Below are 24,384 nucleotides of genomic sequence, written 5' to 3'. Positions count from 1 at the left end.
GTGGCGGCGCCCCCTGCAGGCGGCGCGCAGGGGGCAGCGGTGGCGAGAGGGCCCTCAGTGCGCCTGCGCGCTCGTGGAGGTGTTGGCGGTGCCCGGCGGGGCCTCGGCTGTTATTCGCGCGGCGGGCGCGGCCATGGCGCAACCGGGGAAGCTGCTGAAGGAGCAGAAGTACGACCGGCAGCTGAGGTGAGGGCCTCACCAAGCCGCGCGGGCGGCCCAGCCGGCTCCTGTGCGTCCGGGCCGGGCCTAAGTGAGCGGGCGGCGCGGTCGGGCCTCCCCCAGGCCTCCCGCCGGGCCGGCCGGGCGTGCGGGGCTCGGGGCTCCGGCTTGGGGCCGGGGGTGCTCCTCGCGGGCCGGACCCTCCTCCCCCAGGGGGCGCGCGCCCCCCGCCACGTGGTGCGCGGTTGGAGGCGCGGTGTCCCCGGGTCCGCCGGGTCGCCAGGGCGGCTGCAGGCCCCGCCTCGCCGCGCTCGGGCTGCTGGTTTTGCAGAATGGGGGGATCGGAACTACCCCGTCCCGGCCGTGAGAGCGTTAGGTGTTGTTCTAAGCCAGCGGTGGAAATAGCACGCTCGTCTCATAGCATAGCCTGTGTAATTATACATTATCTAGTAGCCACATTGAACAGAAAAGGAATCGGGTGAAATTAATTTTAATCATACAGTTTGTTTAACCCCATATATCCAAAATATTACCGTTTCAACACGTAATCAATATAAAAAAGTTATTAGGGATATTTTACTTTTTTTTCATACTGTCTTCGTTATCCGGCGTTTTACACATCTCAATTCGCACTAGCCTCATTTGTGGTGCACAGTAGCCACATGTGGCTAATGGCCAATGGACACTGCAGGTCTCAGGCACCTTCTTGGCTACTTCTTCTCCCTTGCTTTTTCTCCTTACACTCCTCCTTCCTTATTTATTGAGCATCTTCTGTGTGTTAAGGCGGTGGTAGTAACAAAAACGCTTGTCTCTTCCCTCCTTTCTGGAGCCCCCAAACCAGGAGAAGTTACAGTATGTCCCTAGGGGGCTGGAACTCACCTTTGCGTCTACAGCCTAGTGCTGTATACAGGGGCTTTAGGGGCTCAATTCTGAGAGCAGCCTTGAAGGCAGACATTCTCTGTTTTATAGATGGGGACACTGAGTCTTGGAGAAGTTAGATAGCTTGCCCGGAGTGTCTCTGTTTGAGCCAGAAGGTAAGCCAGGAGGCTTCTCAGAGCTGGTACCCAATCACATCACTGCTCTCTAGCTTCTGGGGAAAGAAGCAAGGTGGTAGAGCCTTTGTAACCAACTTGTGTTCTCTTGTAAATTCTTCGAGTTCCTTGTGTTTAGAATGTGGGTGTAATCGTACATGATAGAGCTGAGAAGATATTTTAGGTTACTGAGTAACTGTAAAAAAGAGTTTTTGCTAAGTCCAATCCATTTAAGGACCAAACTTTACCTTTTATAGTGAGAACTGATTATTAGTTTTGAAGTGTCAGAGGGAAGCAGTTGAAAGCAAAGTTGTGCAGCCAGCAAACAGACGAGAAGGCCCTGCTTTCTTTCATTAGGCCAGCAAGAGTAGAGAGGATTGGTTTCTTGTTGGGCCCTTTCTTGAAACATGTTACCTAGAGCTTCATCAGTATTCTCTTAGGCTCGCTCTCCAACTACCCAAGAATCCATCAACCAAATATGTCAGGTGTCTTCTGTGTGCCCTACTTCCATAGAGAAACAAGTGTTTCAAGTCTGTCTGGTTCTTTTAGGCTATTCTTCCATTCATTTGACAGCTGTTCAGTGATCACTTACTTTGGGCAAGGCATTGTGCCAGGCATTGGGGCTCCAGTGGTGGATATAGGGAGTGGTCTGGGCCCTACTGGAGCTTAGAGTGGAATGGAGAGAGAGATGTTCAGCAAATAAAGAAATCAAATGAGGCAGTTAAACTTGTGATATGCTCTGGAGGATATCGGGGCTGCATACACAGTAAGAGAGAATCTGCTTTAGATCAGGTGACAGGGAAGGCACGTTAAAGTCTGTCAGTCCTCCAGGCTATGGCATTTTTCTAATGATTTGGGCCCCCTCTGTGCTTCCTATACTGACAAGAAAAGATGATCTGGTTAATAGGTTTTCTGGGTGGAAGTGACCAGGTTAGCTCAGGTGTCAAGATACATGTGTGATCATCTACCTTGCCCTGTTAATGATATGCCGGTGTGAATCAGGTTTTAGCATATATTTCTAATCCTTATTACATCTTTTTGTTTGTTAATGTATACATTTATTAATCATGCTATTAGAATGTTCATCTGGTATTATATTTTAAAGCACTCCTGTAAAAGTCGATATGAGGCTTTTCAGATGATAATTCAGTTTTCTTGGTAAGGCTCTTGCTTACTCTTGCAGATGTCACAGTGATAAATCCAATGTCACAATCTTAAATACACTAGATCCATGTAACTTAAGGAGAAATGAGATAGAGAACAGAATATGTTTTAAATCCAAGGTACTTCTTTAATTTTAATGAGTATATCTAAAGACTTTCTGTTCTCTAAGTTATCTAAAAGAGTGAGGGACAAGGAGCTGCAAGACAAAGTTTCTAGTTCTGAGTTGACCGCCCCCCATGCAAGGGATCAGCCTGTCTGAGTTGTAGGTTACTCAGCTACATAAACCCCAGAACAGCTCCTGCTGTTCCTGCCTCACATTTGCCAGGGTTATCCTGTCGGTTATTCTGTGCAAGAGCACTTTAAAGATCGAAGATCACCACTCAAACAAGACAGTTGTATTTTCATGAAAGTTTTTTAAGTGTTGAATTTGTGTCTTGTTTTGTAGGTTGTGGGGTGATCATGGGCAAGAGGCTTTAGAGTCCGCTCATGTTTGCCTAATAAATGCGACAGCAACAGGAACTGAAATTCTTAAAAACTTGGTACTACCAGGTAATGTAGTTTGGTGGTTGTGTTCTCAATTTACTTCTTTAAGGTTTTGAACTAGAAATATATATTCTTGACTGACTCTGTTTTTGTCTCCCAGGTATTGGTTCGTTTACAATTATTGATGGAAATCAGGTCAGCGGAGAAGATGCTGGAAATAAGTATGTTTTATTCTTTTCAAATATATGCATGTTAGGGAACGCAGTGCACTGTCACAGGAGAGAGGCCTAAATCCCAGCTTTACCTTCTCAATCAGGGTGCCTTGACTCCCAAGTGGAAATAATCCCTGTGTTTGGGATTATGGCAAGGGTGAAGTGAGTTAATATAGGTAAAATGCTAGCACGGTGTCTGGCAAATAGGCCATTAATAAAAGGCACCCATCATTACTGTCTTTATTGTCATTGTTAATGCAAAGGAGTAGTCATTATTCCTTTATTTGTGAACTCTGGACACTTCCTAAGTCCTTGCATTGATTCCTACATGTTAGTATATAACTAACAATAACAGTATTTTTGGATGACAAGAATAATGAAAACCACCTTTTATTTGTGGTGTCTTTTAAGCTTAGTCCAGGTATCTCTCTCTACACTATACTGTCTCTATAAAAATGCTATTTTAAAGATGGCCTGTATATCATTCTTTAAACATGATCATGTTTAGACTTTGAGAGCATTCCCAAATCTGGATTTCAAGCTTGCCTTTTCAGGGACTTGGAGTTGGGGAGCTCTCGTTATGTTGGTCAGAATACAACAATGAGTAAATACAAGGAAAATCAGAATTTGGTTCATGCAGAGCTTGGATATCTTTTCTTTGGATGATAGTGTATCCACAACACAACCCTTTTATTGGTATCTGTAAAGAAAAAGTCCTGTTATCTTTGCTTACTTGTTTAGTTAGAGCAGGCTGTGATAAGAATAAAGTTTCTTTTTCTTATGGAGCCACTGAGCTTGTGGTACAAAAGGGCACCCCGACTCTGATTAGCAACCTTAGATCTGGGCCTTGAGACCTGTTGAGGGCATGCATGGGAAGAAACCTGAATAAATCTGTTATAGTTATCTGCAGAAGCAAACGGTTCAGGATAGCATTTCCCAAGTGTGGTCTGTGGAACACTGCTTCTGGGACTGTTACTAACTGCTAAATGGGCAAATGAATTCCCTGGACACATGAGTTTTGGAAATGGGTCAAATGAAGTTAAACATTTTTTTTACGGTGATATATTTTATTTATTTTTATTGAGATATAATTAACATATAACATTATATTAGTCTCAGGTATACAACATAATGATTTGACTTTTGTATAGTGAAATGATCACCACGATAAATCTAGTTAACATCCGTCACCATACATAGTTATAGAATTTTTTTGTCTTGTGATGAGAACTTTTAAGATCTACTCTCTTAGCAACTTTCAAATATGCAATACAGTGTTACTAATTATAGTCGTCATTAATGTACATTACATCCCATGACATTTATTTTGTAGCTGGAAGTTTGTACCTTTAGACTCCCTTCACCCATTTAGCCCACCCCCCAACATTTTTTAATATAAGACTTCAAGATCATGTGTACCCCAACTAGAAGGACCTGCAACTAAGGTATACAACTGTGTACCGGCAGGGGGCGGGGGGGTTGGGGAGATAAAGCAGAGAGGAAAAAAAAAAAAAAAGATTGGCAACAGTTGTTAGCCCGGGTGCCAATCTTTAAAAAAAAAAAAAAAAAAAGGACGTGTGTATTATGTAGGTTATGAATTTTCAAGAGGGAAATATAACATATGGTGTTTTCAAGCCAGGGAACCCTTTTCTCTCAGAGCATTTCGTGAAATTCATATTCTGTGGTACACACTTTGGAAAACATTGATTTATTAGCCTATCTTTGATTACAAGTTTCGTCCAGTTTTCTTCCTCCAGGAAGGCTGTTACAATCTGTAGTCAAAATATAGTTTGTTTCATACTATGAATGAAATACGCCTGGAATTACAAATAATATTTCCTTTATAGTCTAAGAAGCCATTAATTTTTTTTTATTATTCTATTTTAGTTTTTTCCTTCAAAGAAGCAGTATTGGCAAGGTAAACAAACAGTTTGTTATAGAATAAATATAGTTGTGCATGGGCATCTAACGATGCCATTATGTTTTGATTGCTTGAAAAACTTTTACTTTAAAAGAGCTTATTGTTTCTCTGAGAAAAAAGCTAATTTTTTTCTGATCTTGTAAATCTTTATATGCTTGGTAGTTTAAGAACTTAGAAGTAGTGTCTGTATTTTACACTGTATCGTGCATTAAAGCTAAATGTTGAGTGATGTTACTGTTTAGAGGATAGAATATTCTGGTTAACCAAATTTTTAACTAAGAGTTAGCCAGCAAATCCTTCATTTTTGTATTTCAATTAAAAATCTTACAAAGTCATGTTAGTTAACTTAGTACAGTATTCTGAATGGAAATGACTGTCTTTAATGATGGACCTCTCCTGTATATGATTGTAAATGTGGGAGGTTAGAGTAAATCTGAGCTTGATCCAGGATATCCCCGCCTGCTGCCCAGGGTTTTTGGTCATTTGCCTGATCAGAAAAGTAGAGTGCAAATAATGTAGTCATTTAAGAACTCTGTTTAGCTCTGTTTTAAGTAATATTCTGGTTGAGTCTCAGTTTGAATACTATGAAAAGAAAGTTGTCATACCTATGCGTGAAATTTGGATAGTTTTATATGGTGTTTGCCTGACCTGTAAATCGAGAGGTTACATATTAACCAGATTTTTTCTAATTCAAGTTAAATGCTTTATTTTTAAAAAGAACCGAGCTCAAGCTGCCATGGAATTTTTACAAGAATTGAATAATGATGTCTCTGGAAGTTTTGTGGAAGAGGTATGTGTATACGTTATTATTTCTGTGTAGTAATGTAATTTTTTAATCATTCAAAGCCCTAGGAATTTAGAATTTTGAACTTTGTATCATTTATGTTTAGTTGATAGTTGAATTACTTTAACATTGGTGTCTAGCACGTTGCCTCATTTGTTCTAAATAGCTTAACTGTTTCTGCCATGTTTAATATGATTGTGAAATTGTTGGATTTTTTTCCTCTGTCCTATTTAGAGTCCAGAAAACCTTCTAGACAATGATCCTTCATTTTTCTGTAGGTTTACCATTGTGGTTGCAACTCAGCTTCCTGAAAGGTAAATTTTTATGTTAATATGTTTTTATTTTACTCTCTTATTAGATTTGCATAGTTTTGTTTTCTCTGCAGAGTCTATGGTTTCTAACATTCTTAAACTCCATAGAAACCTTTAATTGAAAGCACTTACAAATCTCTAGCATCAAAAAGATAGAGAAGAGAAAAATATTGAGATGTGAAACTTTTTGATATATTTAGAGCAGTTAAATTGAACATTAGTTATTTTTTAGTGAAAAAAACTGGTTGGAATTAATTGTCGGGAGTGCATAGGCGTGTGTACAAGGGTTTTATAAATATTTTCCTCTTTATCATGGAATTGTTAGGAAGTGTCTTTCAGTAACATTCTCCCTAATGCAAAAGATGAGGCTTTCATATCCCTCTCGTCCAAAAGATAGACTTTCTTTGAGACTGCAACCTTGTGGAATTGCTTGCTTTTCATTGTGTCTTTGACCCTCTTATGTAAATGCAATAGATGTATCTTTGCATTTATTATTTAGTAAGAAAGTTGCTTTATTTTAAGGCATTTTCATGTTTGGCATATATTCATTTGCTTATGTTCTTATTTATTGTGCTTTCCTTTACAGTACATTACTACGTTTAGCAGATGTCCTGTGGAATTCCCAAATCCCTCTTTTGGTCTGTAGGACATATGGACTAGTTGGTTATATGAGGATCATTATAAAAGAACATCCAGGTAAGATTGTTGCACATATGGGGCTTGCTGTTGGTTGCTGTAGCTATAATTTTGGAAACCTGATAATTTAGAAAGTCAATTTTAAATTACAAAGCAGATTTGTAGCAGCAACTCCAGTTATAGGTTCAAAGTGGCGATCAAAATCAATAGGCTTTAATCTAATATTTCCTTTACTTAGCATTATAGAAGGATACAAAGCAGGAGATACAACAGGTACAGCTTCTTCATCCTATGAGGAGGCCCCGCAGCTATGCAAATACCTAGCTTGTTTTTGCCTCCTAACCCACATAGGGCATGTATGGGCTGCCATAGGCAAGGGCCAAGGTATTGTAGGTCACACTGACAGATAGAGGTCACTTCACCTTTTCCTCCACCAATCTTGCATTCCATTCTCATACCGGCCTTAGGCTTCTCCAGTTCAGGTACAATTGCACACAACAAGCAAGGCATTCACCTAACTACTGTTCCAAGGAAACAGTATTATAGGAGACCGAAGTCATTCATAGGCAGTCTTGCATCAGCTCAAGGCTTATATTAACCTTCACTTACAAAATTTTAATCTTAAGTCATCAGGAAAATTTCATTCAGTACTCATTCATTGCTCTGAGCCAGGTGCTCTGCTAGTGCAGTGAAAGCCCTTGGCATTAGTAGCATCACTGAGGAGTAGTATCTGCTTGGGCAGTTAGGGAGTGAGTTGTGAGGATAAGCTTCTGGCCGGTGGTGCTGGGCCATTTAAGAGTTGTAAGTGGGAGAGTGACAGGGTAAAAACTTTGTTTTAAATGGGTCACTCTGAAGCTGCGTGGAGAACAAATGGATTTGAAGGGGCAAAGATTGGAGGCAAGGGTTGCTGTTAGGAGTGGTCTAGGTGAGAGAGAGAGCGCAAGGGAGAGAGGGTCCCTGACTGAGAGCAGATGTTACAAGGATAGGAAAGAGGGGTAGATAATAACGAAGGTTAATATTGTTAATTGTGTGTCTGCATTTATGTGGATTATTTCATTTAGTCTTTCCAAAATCCTTATAAGGTAGATACTATCTATTTTTTACCTATTTTCTACAGGTTAGGATGCAGCATAGAGAGATTAAGTTATTTGCCTAAGGTTACGCAGCTAGCAAGTGACAGAGTTGAGCCTAGAACTCTTCTATGTGGAGGCTGTGTACGAAGTGACATCAGGATGTGGGGAGTGCTGATGCTGGGCCAAGAAAGCAAGAAGTCGAGGGTGACCATCAGGTTTCTAGGGAAGAGGTCTAGGTAGATGGTGATGCCGTCTGTTGAAGACCAGAGGGGGAAGAAGGGTAGGTTGTTAGGTACTATCTGAACACACATTTGATCAGTTTTGATCTTTTCCAGTTATAATGAAATTCTGCTCTAAAAGAATCTTGGTTTTACTTTTATTAAAATTATAGTCCACTTACGATTTATGCGTTTCATAAAATGTAAATGTATATGTAAACTTACCTCAAAAAAAATTTACCTTAAAAAATAAACAAAACAGTGAAAAAACCCTGTAGGCCCTATACTCACTTAAAAATTATAGATTTCCTAAGTTCCTATAATGTATTGTGTTGTCAGCAATATCAATAAAGAAGTAAGTTTATCTTTTGCACTCATTTGTTTCACAGTAATCGAATCTCATCCAGACAATGCATTAGAGGATCTACGGCTGGATAAGCCATTTCCTGAGCTGAGAGAACATTTTCAGTCTTATGATTTGGAGCATATGGAAAAAAAGGTTGGTAGTGTTTGTGACCTTCCATTTACAGACAGACTTAAAGCATTTTTTTAACATAAGATTTTCAGATTACACCAAAATGAGAAGATACTGTAAACCTCCATATTCCTGTCATCCAGATTACATAATAATATTGTACCTAATTTGTTTTAAATAAATCTGTTTTTCCCTAAAATGACGAAAAAATTTTTTATTGATGAAAAGTTCATTAACTGAACATATCTGTATAATCAACACCCAGGTCAAGAAATTGGACGTTAACATATCCCAGAAGCCCTCTTGATGGCCCTTTCCTAAACAAATAGATGTGCTTTTTAAAATAGTTTGAGGGCTGACCTGGTGGCATAATGGTTAAGTTTGCGTGCCCCACTTTGGTGGCCTGGGGTTCACAGATTGGGATCCCAGGTGTGGACCTACACACCGCTCATCAAGCCATGCTGTGGTGGCATCCCACATACAAAATACAGGAAGATTGGCACAGATTGCTCAGGGCCAATCTTCCTCACCAAACAAATAAAATAAAATTAGTTAAGGGGCCGGCCCGGTGGCGCAGTGGTTAAGCGCACATGTTCCGCTTCAGTGGCCTGGGGTTCACTGGTTCGAATCCCGGGTGTGGACATGGCACTGCTTGGCAAGCCATGCTGTGCTAGGCGTCCCACATATAAAGTAGAGGAAGATGGGCACGGATGTTAGCTCAGGGCCAGCCTTCCTCAGCAAAAAGAGGAGGATTGGCAGATGTTAGCTCAGGGCTAGTCTTCCTCAAAAAAATAAATAAATAAAATAAAATTAGCTTGAATTTGGCATGGATGTTTGTTGAAATTGATTCCTCGTAAAATTTAGTTTTAGTGTTTGAGAATTACCAAGGCAACTGCATAGTTCATTATAATAATAATTATATTTATAACAGACTATATAATTTAAGGAGTGTATTTATTTTTTCCTACCTACGTATTAATTAAAATGCAGGTATTTGGTTCATCAGAAGGCACGGAGAAGATCCTCTTTTCTTAGTCTTGGATTCGTATCTGAAATCAAGAGATTTGAGCTTTATTTTCGGGTGGCAGTCTCTGAGACTGTTTCTTAATGATGAAATGGGGACAATCATAGTACATACCTGGCATTTTAGGATTAAAATGGACACTGCCTTGGGGCCGGCCCAGTGGCACAGCGGTTAAGTGCGCACGTTCTGCTTCGGTGGCCCGGGGTTCGCCGGTTCGGATCCCAGGTGTGGACATGGCACTGCTTGTCAAGCCATGCTGTGGTAGGCATCCCACGTATAAAGTAGAGGAAGATGGGCATGGATGTTAGTTAGCTCAGGGCCAGTCTTCCTCAGCAAAAAGAGGAGGATTGGCGGCAGATGTTAGCTCAGGGCTAATCTTTCTCAAAAAAAAAAAGACACTGCCTCTAAAAAAATTTGTAAGGCAATTTTTATTAACCCAGTTCACTTTTCTCCATTTATTCTTCCACATATACAGGGAGATGATCATAAATATTGTTGAATTTGTTGAAAATGAGATGGTGTAGTGAAGAATAGTGTTAACTAATTAATGTTAACTAATACCAACATTTTCTTTTATTTTTCTCATTTTTAGGACCATAGCCACACTCCGTGGATTGTGATCGTAGCTAAATATTTAGCACAGTGGTATAGTGAAGTATGTCCTTCCTTTAAAAAAAGAAATTCCATATGTGACTGTATTTTCAATTATTTATAAAGGATTTCACTGGAGGGGGGTGGGAGATTAATTGTTTTCTTTACATGGTCATAGGGCAGGCGGGTGCTTTTCAGTTTAAATCTAGCAGTTCTTCTTTTGATACTAATATTTTTATTGACAAAATGATATTTGAATGTTATTGTGATATTTAAATGTTATTCTGAAACTGGCTGTGGGGAATGAATGTAGAGAAATGGCCCAGAGTTTCTGTTTTCTATCAAGTCACCCTCTGATTTTAGTGAGGTATATGTTTGCTGATAAAATCGCATATAGATGGGAGAATGGGGAAACTTTGGACTCTCAATTTCCATTTTGATTTTTTATAACTAGATTTTAAAATTTTTTAACCAATTTAGACAAATGGACGAATACCTAAAACGTATAAAGAAAAAGAAGACTTCAGAGATTTGATTAGACAAGGTAAGATTATGGGATGTGACTAAATCTATAAAGTTTGAAAAGCAAACTGCTTGAAGGTAATGTTTATTGGATTTCAGTCAACACCTTTGTCAGATGATGCCATCTTGAGCTTTTATTTTTCCTCAGAGGAGGATTAGGAACCACTTGTAGTTTTAAGAATAACTAATGATAAGCCATATTTCTTCCTAATTTTCAACATCCAATCTTCATTTCAGACTATGACAAGGTTATTTCCATAGTGTTGGGGGGAGAGAAGGAGTGAGAAGGAAAGGGCTATTGTTTGCAAACCAATTTCTTTGTAAATAGGAATTCTGAAGAATGAAAATGGGGCTCCAGAAGATGAAGAGAATTTTGAAGAAGCTATTAAAAATGTGAACACAGCACTAAATACAACTCAGGTATTAAAAGAGTTGCTGAGGAAGTCATATAAGAAAGGTGCTTTCTGGGGTCCTCGTATGTGAAATAGTTGATTTTAAATTTAAGATAATATTTTCTAAATTGTATGGTTGGTTAGAAATTAATATCTATAATACAGATTGAATTTTGTCTTAATAAGATTCTCTATTGTCCTTGTTAAAATGGATGTCAGTGCTTCAGCATATATCAGTGATGCAATGATTTATATAAATTATTTAAAGTACATGATTTGTGAATAGTAACAGTTTGGGGGTAGGAATTATGTAATAAAGGTGGTATTTTACTAGTCCAAAATAGTTTTCCCTGAAAAGTTAATCTTACCCTGCATTTGCTTTCGACAGTAATTATTTGGATGTAATAGAGGATATTCTTAATGACGTTGAATGACTTAAAAATTATTTGGAAGATAACCCAGTTTAGATGCCCCTTGTTTTGTTGTTGAAGTCTGGCCAGTGAGTTTTTTGGGAAACTTTGGAGTAACACAGCTGATAGTTTAAGTTAGAATTTTGTTATAATTTAAAACAGTTAAGGGGCCGGCCTGATGGCATAGCAGTTAAGTTCGCACGTTCCATTTCTCGGCGGCCCAGGGTTCGCTGCTTCTGATTCCAGGTGTGGATATGGCACCGCTTGGCAAAAGCCATGTTATGGTAGGCGTCCCACATATAAAGTAGAGGAAGATGGGCACAGATGTTAGCTCAGGGCCAGTCTTCCTCAGCAGAAAGAGGAGGATTGGCAGCAGATGTTAGCTCAGGGCTAATCTTCCTCAAAAAAGAAAAAAAGAAAAAAACCCATCAAAAAATGCTGCCTTTCAAGTTAGGAAAGGACTTAAGCTGTCATTACAAACTTTTTGGAGACAGTGGGGTAGTACTGCTGAGTGACTAAAAGTGTGTGCTTTGTGAATCAGTTTTCTGGGGTGATGAAAATTGTCTATGTCTTAATTGAGGTGATGGTTAAAAGTATGTGTATAATTATCAAAACACATCAAATTGTACATTTGAAATCTGTGCCTTTCACTGAATGTACAATTTACCCCAATTAAAAAAAACAAACAAGGTTCTCATGGCTGGGGGACAGTGAACTAAGCAAACAGATAAAATTAGAACAGAACACAGGTGCTGTGAACAAAATTAGAGCAGAACACAGGGGTAGAGCATGATGGGGGAGGGGGGTCTGGGATTGGGCCGAGCCGGGGAGACCCTCAAAGAGTAAGCAGAAGCCTGAGTGAAGTGATGTGCAGGGATCTGATGGAAGGGCTTTGCAGGCTGAGGAAGCACATGTGCAAAGGCCCAGAAGTGGGATGAAGCTTGGCATTTGTTCATGAGTCAGTAAGGAAGCCAGTGTGACTGGAGTGAAGTAAAGAAGGGGGAAAGTGATGGGAGGGATTTCAGTTTGGGGAGGGAGAAAAGGCCAGAGCATAATGGCCTTGCAGGCCATTGAAGCGTTTTGAGCAAGGGAGTGGAGCGACCTGATTTATATTTCTAAAAAATCATTCTGGCTCTTGTGGAGAGAACAGACTGTGGGGGACTGGGCGTGGGAGCAGAGACACCAGTTAGGAGGTTACCAGTAAGAAATTTCTTTTTTCCACACAACAGTAGAACCAAACACTACAGTTTCTAAAGTTTTTGTTGACGTATTAAAAGTCCTTAATTTAACTATCTGGTTTTTGTCAGAGTGGTTGTCTCTTTTGACATCCCTAATTAGGGTGTAAAGGTTTCAGTTTTTGACAAGATGGAAAAACATAAAGGACTACAGATCTAGCTTGGTATTAATGTCTATAATCTTTGTTATATCTTCAACTGTAACTATATAAAAAGATTTACTTTGGCTCCTCCTTTACTCCATTTATGATGTACGAGAACAGGTCAATCTTTAATGCTAACACGAGTGGGCAGGAGGGGACTTTGTTCTATCTCTCTTTCTCCATCAAATCTCCATCTAGTACTGATTCTAAATAAAAGTCTAAGCGAATCAGAAGTTTGTATTTGATTACAATTTGAGAATTCAAAGAACTTGTTTGAAGGAATAGTAGTGAAAATCCAGGTGGGCAAATTCTTCACCTAAGTAAATGTTTGTTCCTTTGTTAGATCCCAAGCAGTATTGAAGATATATTTAATGATGATCGCTGCATAAATATCACCAAACAGGTAACAACAGCAACAAATAAAAATTGTGCTCCTTAAACCTTAAGGTCAAATTCAAATGCCACTTAATATTTTTTTTCTTATTCTTTTAGACTCCATCATTTTGGATTTTAGCTCGTGCTTTAAAAGAATTTGTGGCCAAAGAGGGTCAAGGAAATTTACCTGTTCGAGGCACAATTCCTGATATGATCGCCGATTCAGGCAAATATATAAAACTGCAAAATGTGTAAGTCACTGTTTTCAAACTTTGTAACAGAAAAATTAATCTGTTTATATTAGAGATGAACATATTTTACCAGTCTATCAGAAATCAAATGAAAGTCTGTTATAATCTCATTGCTTTAAAAGTAAGCTAAAGGGCTGGCCCAGTGGTTAAGTGTGCATGTTCTGCTTCAGCGGCCCGGGGTTCACTGGTTTGGATCCCGGGTGTGGACATGGCACCGCTTGTCAAGCCACGCTGTGGTAGGCATCCCACGTATAAAGTAGAGGAAGATGGGCACGGATGTTAGCTCAGGGCCAGGCTTCCTCAGCAAAAAAAGAGGAGGACTGGCAGTATAGTTAGCTCAAGGCTAATCTTCCTCAAAAAAAAAAAGTAAGCTAAAGAACTTAGGAGGCAGATTTTTTTCTTAATAGGTTTTATTTTTTAAAATATTAGTTTTAGGTTCACAGGAAAATTCAGCAGAAAGTGCAGAGAGTTCCCATATACCCCCTAGGGGGCAGATTTTTTCTTACATATTTCATGATAAAACCTAACATTTGGGTACTTAACTGTGCTATGAACTGTTCTGTATTAACTAATTTAATATTTACAATATCCCTATGAAAGAGATACTATTATTGTCCCAGTTTTATGGATGAATACAGCTGGTAAATGGTAGAACCAGGATTTGAATCCATGAAACCCAGCTCCATATTCTTTTTTTTTTTAAAGATTTTTTTCCTTTTTCTCCCCAAAGGCTCCCAGTACATAGTTGTGTATTTTTAGTTGTGGGTCCTTCCAGTTGTGGCATGTGGGATGCCACCTCAGCATGGCTTGATGAGCAGTGCAATATCCGTGCCCAGGGTTCGAACTGGTGAAACCCTGGGCCACCGAAGCAGAGCACACGAACTGAACCACTCAGCCACGGGGCCAGCCCCTCCATATTCTTAACCATGGCTCTATTCTGCCTTTTATCTGTAACTTAAAACTTTGAAGTCTTTGGATGAACTTTTTATCATTAATGTTTCATAATTTAAAGAGTTCATGACTATAGACAGACACCTCCTATCCAGGTATCACTAGCCGGAACCCAGATAGACTGTCATAAGGATGGGTCTCAATGGATATTACCCTTGTGGAGTTCGGGCATGGTGCTGATGAATCCAGGGCTGCTGGCTTGGTTTCCTCAAGGGCCAGATAATGTCACACAAAGAAGATCTCTGTTCCCCTAGACAGATTATACTCTTCATCTCAGTCAGTGTCTAACAAATCTTTGTTGTCCTAGCCTAAAAGTTCAACTGCTTAAAACTTGGGAAAAGTCAACTGAGGATAGAAACAAGTATGACCTCACATTGGTGGTAGTCAGCTTAACACTGATCATTTTTAGAGGGTGAAAATGTAAATAGACTTAAAAGTTTTACATGAATTTGTTGACAGTTCTGAAGTATTTAACTTTCCTTGGACTTGACTTCAAGAGACAAATCATGTTCTTGAGTAACATATTTTGTTAGGTTCTGTGTCAGAGAGGCATGGATCATGGACCCCTCTAAGAGTGCCGTTTTTAAGTTGGGTGCTGTTAATTGTAGAGGGAGCCCAGGTATCGGTGGATTCCAAGAGTCCATCACCAATGCTGGGATGATCCCCAACCGCTAACAGGTGCTGCTGGCAGCATTTCTGTGGCATTTTCACATTTTGTATGTTGCCAGACCAGTGTTTTTTCATGAAAAAGAAAAATTTTTTGTTTGCTTCATGGTGATATTTAAATTTTGCTAATTTTAAAATTTGCTAATAGTAACTTTGTGGTGTTCTTTTCCAGTTACCGTGAAAAAGCAAAGAAAGATGCTGCTGCTGTGGGTAATCATGTTGCCAAATTGCTGCAGTCTATCGGCCAGGTAAGCTGCTGGGCACACTGCTTGTGATGGACAGTGTGGCTCCCTATAGGCCTGAGTGCGTAACTCCAGCCAACAGTGGCACTGGCTCTGTGCTGCTTTAGAAGGATCTCTCACTTGCCTGCCTAATGAGAAAGCCTGCCATCAGGAAAGAAGGTGTTTTTACAGTGCTCTCTCAGCACTTGGAGAAAGCCTCTCTGTCTCACAGTGATTGACTTTGTGCTGCACCCTCTGTTAACCTTGTCTATTATCCTGTGGCAAAACCTGCGTTTATCTCTTTACAGGCACCAGAGTCCATTTCAGAGAAAGAATTAAAATTACTCTGTAAGTCCCCTTGAATTAGTTTCCTTATTTTGCTTGATAAAAATGTGCCATAGGAAATGTTCCCAGGAATTATAAATAGTTGAAATTTTAAATTTTCCATGGTCCTAATGATAGAGATAATTGGGTAAAGGTTTTTTTTTTCTCATAATATAATAAATGGAGAGGGAGACTGAGTCAGAGGTAGAGCATTTCCATCTATGGCAATGCTAAAAAGACATGAAGCTCAATTAATTGAAAATTGTCATTAATATAGAATAATTTTCAGTTTATTAATTTTAAATAATTTGGGAAGGTTTTATCTGAAGACTTTGGGTGTGAAGTCTTGAGCCACATGTACATTGACAGTATTGGTTTAAATACTCGTTTTGATCTGTGTTAAATGACTATAATGGAATTAAGAATTTTGCCATCTTGTTTCGGAGCAGCTAGGCTCCTGGGGTCTTCTCGATAACTGCTCAGTAGGCCCGAAGTGTTCTCTTATTTAAGAGTTAAAGAGGAATACAATCTGTTTCATATGCTGTTTGAAGATTTTTCCCTGTAGCTCCTGCCCCTAGTTTCTGCAAAAGTCTGTATTTTGCGTGCTTCCCAGCCTTGAAATATATTTATCCCAGTTCTCCATTTTGTGATTCTTCCACAATGTTTGTTTAGGCTTAATTTTAATGTTTGTTCCACTACTAATCTTGTACCTTGTTTCTGCACTAGTGTTTGTTCTACAAGACTGTATGAGACTAGATTAAAAGCTGGATGTTGGGTATTTGAGGGTTTATTATTCTGTTCTCTCTACTTTGGGGTATGTTTAAAAATTTCCATAATACAAAGTTTAAAAAAAAAAGTCTTGCATATACCAAGAGCACAATATACAGGACACTCTCCTTTAGGTCTACTTATTCTAATAATAATGATAATTATGATGATGATGATAATAATGATAAAAACTACTATTCATTGAGCCCTATCAGGCATTGTGCTAGGTGTGCACTTTACACAGTTGCACACTGGATCCACAGAACAACTCAGAGGTGAACAGTATTGTCTCCATTTTATAAATAGGGATGATCTGAGGCTCAGAGGGATGCCATCATGTACTTATTCAGTGCTGAACTGGTTGTAGCGCCAAGGACATGAATATTAGATGACTTATGTTCTAGTGTCTTCTCTGCTACCATTAGAGCCAAACAGAAGACATCTTTACATTTCCATGTCTGTGAAGAATGTACACACAATTTTCTGCTCGTAAAGTGACCTGTGGTTTAGAGTATTCACGTGTCTTGACCGTATACTTATGTCTTTCCTGTGTTCAGGCAGCAATTCTGCATTTCTTCGCGTAGTAAGATGTCGATCCTTAGCTGAAGAATATGGCTTGGATACAGTTAACAAGGATGAAATTAGTAAGTATAATAACCTTTTGATGCTAGTTTATTAATTTTAAAGATATAAATATTTTGTGTATAATAGTATTGAGTGTTTGGTGATAACAGAAATATTTATACTTTAAATGTTATTCTATAAATCTATCCAAGTAGTCCTATTTCAAAATATAAAACTTAGTGTATACATAAACCCATATTTAGGTCACTAAGTTGCATGATATGTAGAAGAGCAAAAGTCAGCATGTTACTACTTTAGTAGAGATTATGTGACTAGGTAACAGTCTGTAAGACCACTGGGTTTTATCTTAATGTAGCTCCCTTTATTTTACTATTATTTATCATTTTCTACTTTATTGTCACAAAATTTTGTGATAAAATTGCCTTGTGTCCTGAAACTTGAGTAAATAAGTAAATTCAGTCCTGCATTGTTTTTATGTTGTAAATTACCCATATTACACTAAAATTTTTTTTTCCTTTCAGTTTCCAGCATGGACAATCCAGATAATGAGATAGTATTATACTTAATGTTACGGGCTGTTGATAGGTTTCATAAACAACATGGTAGATATCCAGGTAAGAATAGCAATTGAATTATCAAATATAATAAAATCTGGAATGAACACAATTTAAATTGAGTTAAAACTTAAAGTGTTCTCGGGGTGTTTACAATAGTGATGCTTGAATTTTACATTATAAACAGTTTAGTTCATCTCAGGGAGGAATTACCATTTGTTCTTTTAAGTGTAACTATTTGCAAATAGTTTTTGATTCTAAAGTATAACGGGAATGTTGGTTGAATGCATGTAGAAGAAAACTTTTTATTCTGTCAGTTTCCATAATTTACCTTTAAGACTCCCACTGAGTTCAATTCAGTGGAATAGGAAAGCCACAAGAAGTATGCTAGTGACTTCTGAAGTCAGAACTCTGAAGATGTAGGGATTTCTTTGTTCAGTATCTATTTTATGTTATCTGTAAATGTAGTACTTGGGGAATTGGCATAATCTCAAAGATCTTCAGTTGCCCAGAATACTTTTAAGATGTTAATTTTAATTGAGCAGGATTATTGCATAGCAGTATAGTCTAGGTATATCATAAAACCGCCTGCCCCTACTGATGTAGTATGCCTACCAAGGTATAGTCTTAATGAGCAAGCTTACCAGAAGAAAGAAGAGGAATAAACAACAAATGTATATTGCTTTATTTGTATTATTTGGTTAGAACATATTTTTGGTTATCTCTTATATAACAAACCATCCCAAAATTTAGTAGCTTAAAACAATAAATTGTTATGTTGTGATTTTGAGGATTGGTTTGGCTCAGTTAGGCAGTTCTCACTGGGAAGAGGGGATCTCGTGGAGTTGCATGACGCCTGGGGCTGGAGTCATCCTGAAGGCTTGACTGACTTAGACATGCAAGAAGACCTTTTCACTCGTGTGTCTGGCACTTGAGTCAGGATAGTTGGAACTGCTGGGGGCTGGTCAGGCATTTCTCTCCACATGGCTAGCTAGGGCTTCCTTTTAGCATGGCAGTCCTAGGGTAGACTTCTTGCATGGTGGCTGGCTTCCCCAGAGTTAACGTGCCAAAATATCCAAGTGGAAGTTGTAGGGCTTTTTATGACTTAGCCTTGGAAGTCACACAGCATTGCTTATGTCATGTTCTGTTGGTTTCACAGGGCCAGCTTAGATTAAGAGTGGGAGGGGACTACACGAGGGCAGGAAGGGGTGTTCATTGGGGAGCCATCTTGGGAGACTAGCTACCAGATAGAGCACAGGCTTTGGAGTTAAACCTAGGTTCAAATCCAAGCTCTATCACTTATTATCTCTTGGCCTTGGGTGGGTCACTATTTCCTTCCAAGTCTCAGTTTCTCATTTATGCAATGGTGATAATAGTATCTACTCTTAGATTGTAAGGGTGAAGTATGTGATGTATGAAGATCACTTAACACATTGTCTAGCACCTGGTAAGTATTCAATAAAGAGGAGGTATTACTGTTACGAGGAAGAGTAGTGATGATAGTTTTTAAACCAGAGGGGTTAAAAAATCTTGATTTATTTATAGTACCTGAATGTTACAGGAATTATATTTTTCCTTCCAGTAGTAATAATAATAATAGCTCACCTTTGGAGACATTATAGTTTAATCATGAAGAACTCCCTGGGCTTATATCTCAGTTTTGCTATACATGAGCTAATAACTCAGGCAAATAACTTAATCTGTCTGTGCCTCAGTTTTCTCATTTGTGAAATGGGGATAATAATAGTAATGACTTCATAGGGTTGTTGTGAGGATTAAATCAATTAATATATATGGTACTTAGAACAAATGTTACCTATTATAGCTTTATGTCCTCAGTGTCATTTAATCTTCTGGAAATAGATAATAAACACCACAATTTTTACAAAGGGTATAAATAGGACATTACTTGCTCATTCATTCAGTTCTATCAAATAATTATTGAGTACCAAGTGTGTGCCAGATCCTCCTCTAGATACTGGGTATGGAGCAGTGAATAAAGCAGACTTATCAAATTCAAATTTTTAATAGGTTTTAGATAGTTTCTTTGTTACAGGTTTGTGATATTTGCAAATACTGGTCTCATACTTGCCATTATTTTTGTTTTTACTTTAGTTTCACACCTTACTGTTTTGACTAGAACACCTGAAACTGGATTAAATAAAGGTGGTAGCCATTAATTTTGAATTCCTTATTTATTTTAATGAAAACTAATTTACCTATATATTTTTAGGGGTATCTAACTATCAAGTTGAAGAAGATATAGGAAAGTTGAAGTCTTGTCTCACTGGCTTCCTTCAGGAATATGGATTATCTGTAATGGTGAAAGATGATTATGTCCACGAATTGTGAGTATTTTTTAGGGCATATGAGAGACAATACCTGTCCTGTCGTAAGCTAATCTAAGTTCCTGTCTCCATCCTTTCCTGTAGTTGCCGATACGGAGCTGCTGAGCCACACACCATTGCTGCGTTCTTAGGGGGTGAGTTCCATAGATGAGAAGACTGTCATCTGTTGTCATAGACTACAGTTACGAACTTTTGTTTTCTTAGCTATTTTAACTAGGGAGGTCAGTGAAGCAGGATGTTTTATTAAGTGGCACAATGCTATTATGTGCCCTCACTTCTTTCAGGTCTTTGTTTAAATCTTACCTTCCCTGTGAGGCCTTCTCTGACTCCCTGATTTAAAACTGAGTCCCTCCTCTTACACTGGGATCCCCGCTTCCTTGCTTTTTTTCATTAGCACTTAAGGGGCATTTGACATACTATACATTTTACTTACTTATCTCTCCCTTGCTACTAAAAAGTAAGATCCATGAGGGCAAGGGTTTTTGTCTGTGGATCCCTTCTGTACCCCAATGCCTAGAACAGTATCTGGTATGTAGCAGAGTCTCAAATTTTATTGAATCAGTGAATGTCTGTGAAAGATGAAGCTTCAGATTATAAAAGAGGAAGAATTCTTTTTCTTGGTAGTTTTTTGTTTTTTCTATTCTTTGTTCTGTTCTGAGTAGTTAGAGCAGTCTGTCAGTATTTAATATAGATTCTTTCCAAATTGTAAATGTATTTAGAACAAATATACCTTTACTCCCTTTTTATTATAAAAGTAAAACGGGCACAAGGTAAAATTCAAATGCAACAGAAGGGTGTCCTTTGAGAATCTTTTCTGCTTATATGTATCCTTTAAAAAAGTGCAATCAGCTATACTACTGTTTTGACTTTTTTTACTTAATATATCTTGCCAATCTTTCTATACCACCCTAATTAAAAATACCTCATTCTTTTAAACTGTGGCATACTATTCCAAGGTGTGAATGTATAGGACAAACTTTTATTTCCTTTAATAACAGTTAGAAAAATTGTTTTTTGCTTTGATATGACTCAGTAAGCTATGTCTGTTTTGAATTACTTTTAAACACCTTTGCTTTTAAAAAGGAAAGGTTTTCTTTACAAAATTGAGTATTTTTACATAACTCTTGAAATTTACCTTTTTCAAAGATTTGCTTTTCTCCTTTTTCCTTGCAGGAGCTGCTGCTCAAGAGGTTATCAAAATAATCACCAAACAATTTGTAATTTTTAATAATACTTACATTTACAGTGGCATGTCACAAACGTCAGCAACTTTCCAGTTGTAGAATAAGCACCCTGTGTAGTTTGTTAGTGATTGAAATTGTAATTGCCTTCAGGTTGTGCTCTAGTCTGTCAAGTTCTGCTAAGGGAGAACTGTTAAATTGTTTCTTTAATAAACATTATTCTCATTTGTAATAATGCAGTCTTGTTGTTTGGAGGGGAGGGGAAAGGAAGCAGTCATTTTCTCAGAGAATAAAAGCTACCCATTTCTAATTGAGTTCATTATTTCTGGCTTGCTATTTCAAAGTTATCTTAGAAGTCTTTTGTGTTTCATTAGAAATAGCTTAAAATAGTTTTCTTACATAAGTCTTAAATCATGAATTTAAGCTATGTGCAGATTTTAGCTACGGACATCTTACGACCATCACCGGTTGGTAAAAGTAATGGAATTTTAAAAGACAGGTATTTCAGATACATAGTTTTATCAGAAAACAAGGACCGGATACAACGCGGAGGGAAGGTTGTGCGCGAGGACTGAGGGCCGGGCGGGCCTCCCCGCCCCCCAGGCCTGGGCACGTGCTGCCACGCGAGCCCCGTGCCCACCGTCCCAGAGCCCGAGCTGGCTCTCCTAACTCGGGTGAATGCCCGTCTGGACAATGGAAGCCCTAAAAACAGGGGGTGGTGAGATTAGATGATTTCTCCTTCAAGTAGTGACTCCCCACTGCTAAAGACCCCACATCCACACCCTTGCTTCTCGCCTGCCCGTGGGAACGTCGTGGAAGAGAAGCCGACCCAGAGATGCCGCGTGGGGGCGGGGCGGGCGGCCGGAAGTCCCGCCCTGCGGAAGTGCGTGTGGCCGGGTCGGCGGGAAAACGGGTCAGGTGGCGTCGTCATAGGAAGGCAGCAAGGGAGAAAGCGGGGGAGTTCAAGCGCTGTGACTTGAGGGTAAAGGCCACGGCCTCTGCTCCCTGCGCCTTCGGGGCCTGCCCAGGCCCGCCTTGGGACCGTTCCGTCGTGGCAGGCGGCCGCAGGCCGGGGTGGCCCTCATAGCGGCCAGGATGCGGGTCGCCCCGCTGTTCCCTTCTTAACTGGCCTACGTGAGGGGATGGGTTGAGCAGGGGCGAGGGGCCTTCCTGAGGAGGCCGCAGTCCCCGCAGCCTCTGGCAAAGCGATTGTCACTTACCACTTAGGCCTCTGGGGGCTGGCGGTTTCCGACCCGATTGTGCTTGAGCATACCCGGGCCTCCCCAGCTGATTCTGATGTAGGCAAGGGTGGGAGCCACGGGGACATCGGTTCTCGGGTCGAGGCGGCCCCTGAGGGAAGGGCGCGGTACCTGGGCTGCCTTTCGGGCCCTCCCGCTACCGAAGAGTCGCCTGCGGTGGGGCCCGACGGCGCGTTTAACCGGCGCGGTCCTCACAGGGGCTGGGGAACGCTCTCGGAGGAGCCTGAGGGGCCGCTGCGGAAGGAGTTCTTCCAGCCCTTTAGGTGAGCGGGCCGTGCGAGGATGAGCGCGGATGAGGAAGCGGCGGAGGGGCCTCGCCGCCTCAGAAAGCTCGTGCGCCGGGTTCCGTGGACGCTGGGGCGGGGTGACGAGTGTGGGCGCGGAACGGCGGCGCCAGCCTACCGCGGCCCAAGGCGCTCGTGTGGCGGCGTGAACCCGCTCCGGGCGCCCCCGTCTTGTTTCCTGGTCCGATTGACGCTTATTTCTCAATGTCGACAATGTAGTCATGGCAGTTAGTAGGATTTTCAGCCCCCCCCAGCCTTACACAGAAAGATAGCATTTATCCTTCAGGTATTTGGGGGGATATTTAGATTTCTGAAGCTTTTCATGTTAACGTTTTCTAAGCCAAGTAAAAGAGTTCAGCTAGTTTTCTTGCTTAAATTTGGATTTGAGTTAAACAGTACTATTTTTGGAAGTAGATTGAGTGGATCCTGTAAATGGGGTAGTTTCTTCCTGTTACCTGGAAAAATCTTTTTTTTTCCTGTGAAAATACAGTAAATCATTTTGGAATCTTGTCGTTCATTACAATTTGCATCTTCACTAAATTACTGAAAATAATACTCTGCTTTATCGGGCAGATGGTTTTGTTCTTGGGAATAGACTGTATTTTATAATTTTAAGTATAATTTTTAAATTATCAGTCCCTTGAAAGTTACTGTCCTTTGCTGTGGATGGTTTTAAGCACTTAGCTAGAAAGTATATGACTTGTGTAACTCTACTAGGTACTTGGCAAACTTTAAATTTACTGTGCAAAGTAACCATTTATTAGAAAACGGTATAAGAAAGACAAAGGGGAATAGACGGTAGTGTGTTTTGTCAGTTTCGATTTCAAGACATTTATATTTAAAAATTATATCCCTCTTTAAAAATAAAATTGTATTAAAAAGCAGAATAGATTGACTGATTAAAACTAAGAGAATAGTCCTTAAATTCCTTCACAAAGCAAAAACCTCCACGTGTGATACAGTAGTCCATTTTTTTAGCAGTCTGTTTTTTAATTTAGTCTTCCTTTTCCAAATCTTTACCCATTTGCCTGAAGGTAATGCATGTTTACATATGGGAGACAGTATACTGGGGCGTAAGAGTGTAGGGCCCGGCCTCAGGTTTTCTTGGCAGCTCTGGCACTTGCTAGCTGTTTGAACTTGGGCAAATTGTTTACCCTCTCATCATCTGACTTTATCCTTATTGCTTCCCCGTAGGGTTGCTGTAAAGATTAAAAAGATAATGTTTGTAAGGTTTATAGAACAGAGCCTGGCCTATGATAGGACTTGCGGAAAGTCAGAAGCTTTTATTATTGTAAAAATTGTGAAAAATAGAAAACAGTGGAATAAAACACCATAGAGCCACCAGCTAAAGAATGCAAGTGTCAGCATGTCCCTGTCTTTCAACTAGTTTTTATGTTTGCCTCTACATCATTGGGATCATGCTGTAGATAAAATTTTTGTCTTGCTCTTTTTGATTAACATTGTAACAGAAGCATTTTTCCTTGCTATTAAACATTTAGAGTAAACATCAAGGTTCTTGTAACCGTATCCTGTGGATGTACTATAATGTACCTAACCAGTCTTCTTTTAATGAAATATTTAGGTTTAAAAATGGCAAAGCTAGTATGTATTTGTACATTACTTTATAAAAAATTCTCACATTTACTATTAAAAATTTTTTGTTTGGGAATTTTTGTTTTCATTTTGAGAGTGGGAATTTTTGTTTTCATTTTGAGAGTGAGAATTAAAAATAGAAAGGATAGTTAGGTATCTCCCTTGAACCACATAGTGTTGGAGTAAATAATAATTTTGGAGTTCTGTGAGTCCTAATTTATTGTTCTAAGAAGTTAATTG

At 39.5% G+C, this 24,384-nt stretch overlaps 2 protein-coding genes across 12 annotated transcripts in view; both read left to right on the top strand.

Moving 5' to 3' along the window:
- Positions 1-21,322, top strand: NAE1 (NEDD8 activating enzyme E1 subunit 1). Of its 2 annotated transcripts, XM_005608315.4 has the most exons (21): positions 42-186; positions 1,129-1,193; positions 2,800-2,903; positions 2,998-3,058; positions 4,937-4,967; positions 5,689-5,760; positions 5,989-6,068; positions 6,652-6,761; positions 8,382-8,491; positions 10,084-10,146; positions 10,563-10,626; positions 10,933-11,024; positions 13,128-13,187; positions 13,277-13,410; positions 15,200-15,275; positions 15,557-15,596; positions 16,898-16,984; positions 17,447-17,539; positions 19,713-19,827; positions 19,912-19,961; positions 21,001-21,322. In XM_005608315.4, the coding sequence occupies exons 6-21, from the start codon at positions 5,707-5,709 to the stop codon at positions 21,108-21,110; spliced, it is 1,338 nt and encodes a 445-aa protein (XP_005608372.1). In that variant the 5' UTR covers positions 42-186; positions 1,129-1,193; positions 2,800-2,903; positions 2,998-3,058; positions 4,937-4,967; positions 5,689-5,706; the 3' UTR covers positions 21,111-21,322. The 2 variants fall into 2 exon arrangements, with proteins under 2 accessions (XP_023492912.1, XP_005608372.1); XM_023637144.2 differs by lacking the exon at positions 1,129-1,193 and having other exon boundaries at positions 1-186.
- Positions 21,323-21,859: 537 nt separating this feature from the next.
- Positions 21,860-24,384, top strand: part of TERB1 (telomere repeat binding bouquet formation protein 1) — a 45,388-nt gene continuing 42,863 nt past the window's right edge. For 5 of the 10 annotated variants that reach the window (XM_014738303.3, XM_070261916.1, XM_070261912.1 and 2 more), the window contains exon 1: positions 21,864-21,990. The gene's annotated coding sequence lies outside the window, so the exon portion shown is untranslated. Of the gene's footprint in view, positions 21,991-22,464; positions 22,531-22,620; positions 22,838-24,384 lie in introns of those variants that run through there. The other 5 variants (XM_023637135.2, XM_070261915.1, XM_023637138.2 and 2 more) reach the window with 2 other exon arrangements.

Source organism: Equus caballus, chromosome 3, assembly GCF_041296265.1.
Source record: "Equus caballus isolate H_3958 breed thoroughbred chromosome 3, TB-T2T, whole genome shotgun sequence".
Taxonomy (NCBI): Eukaryota; Metazoa; Chordata; class Mammalia; order Perissodactyla; family Equidae; genus Equus; species Equus caballus.
The sequence above is the reverse complement of the archived record's forward strand: the minus strand, read 5'-3'. Positions and strand labels throughout refer to the sequence as shown.

Bases quoted from the DNA above. Each gene is read 5' to 3' on its own strand.
- NAE1 (XM_023637144.2), top strand. From the start codon at position 134: ATGGCGCAACCGGGGAAGCTGCTGAAGGAGCAGAAGTACGACCGGCAG. The intron at 13,188-13,276 runs GTAACAACAGCA...TTATTCTTTTAG, and splicing joins GCATAAATATCACCAAACAG to ACTCCATCATTTTGGATTTT. The intron at 13,411-15,199 runs GTAAGTCACTGT...GTTCTTTTCCAG, and splicing joins TATATAAAACTGCAAAATGT to TTACCGTGAAAAAGCAAAGA.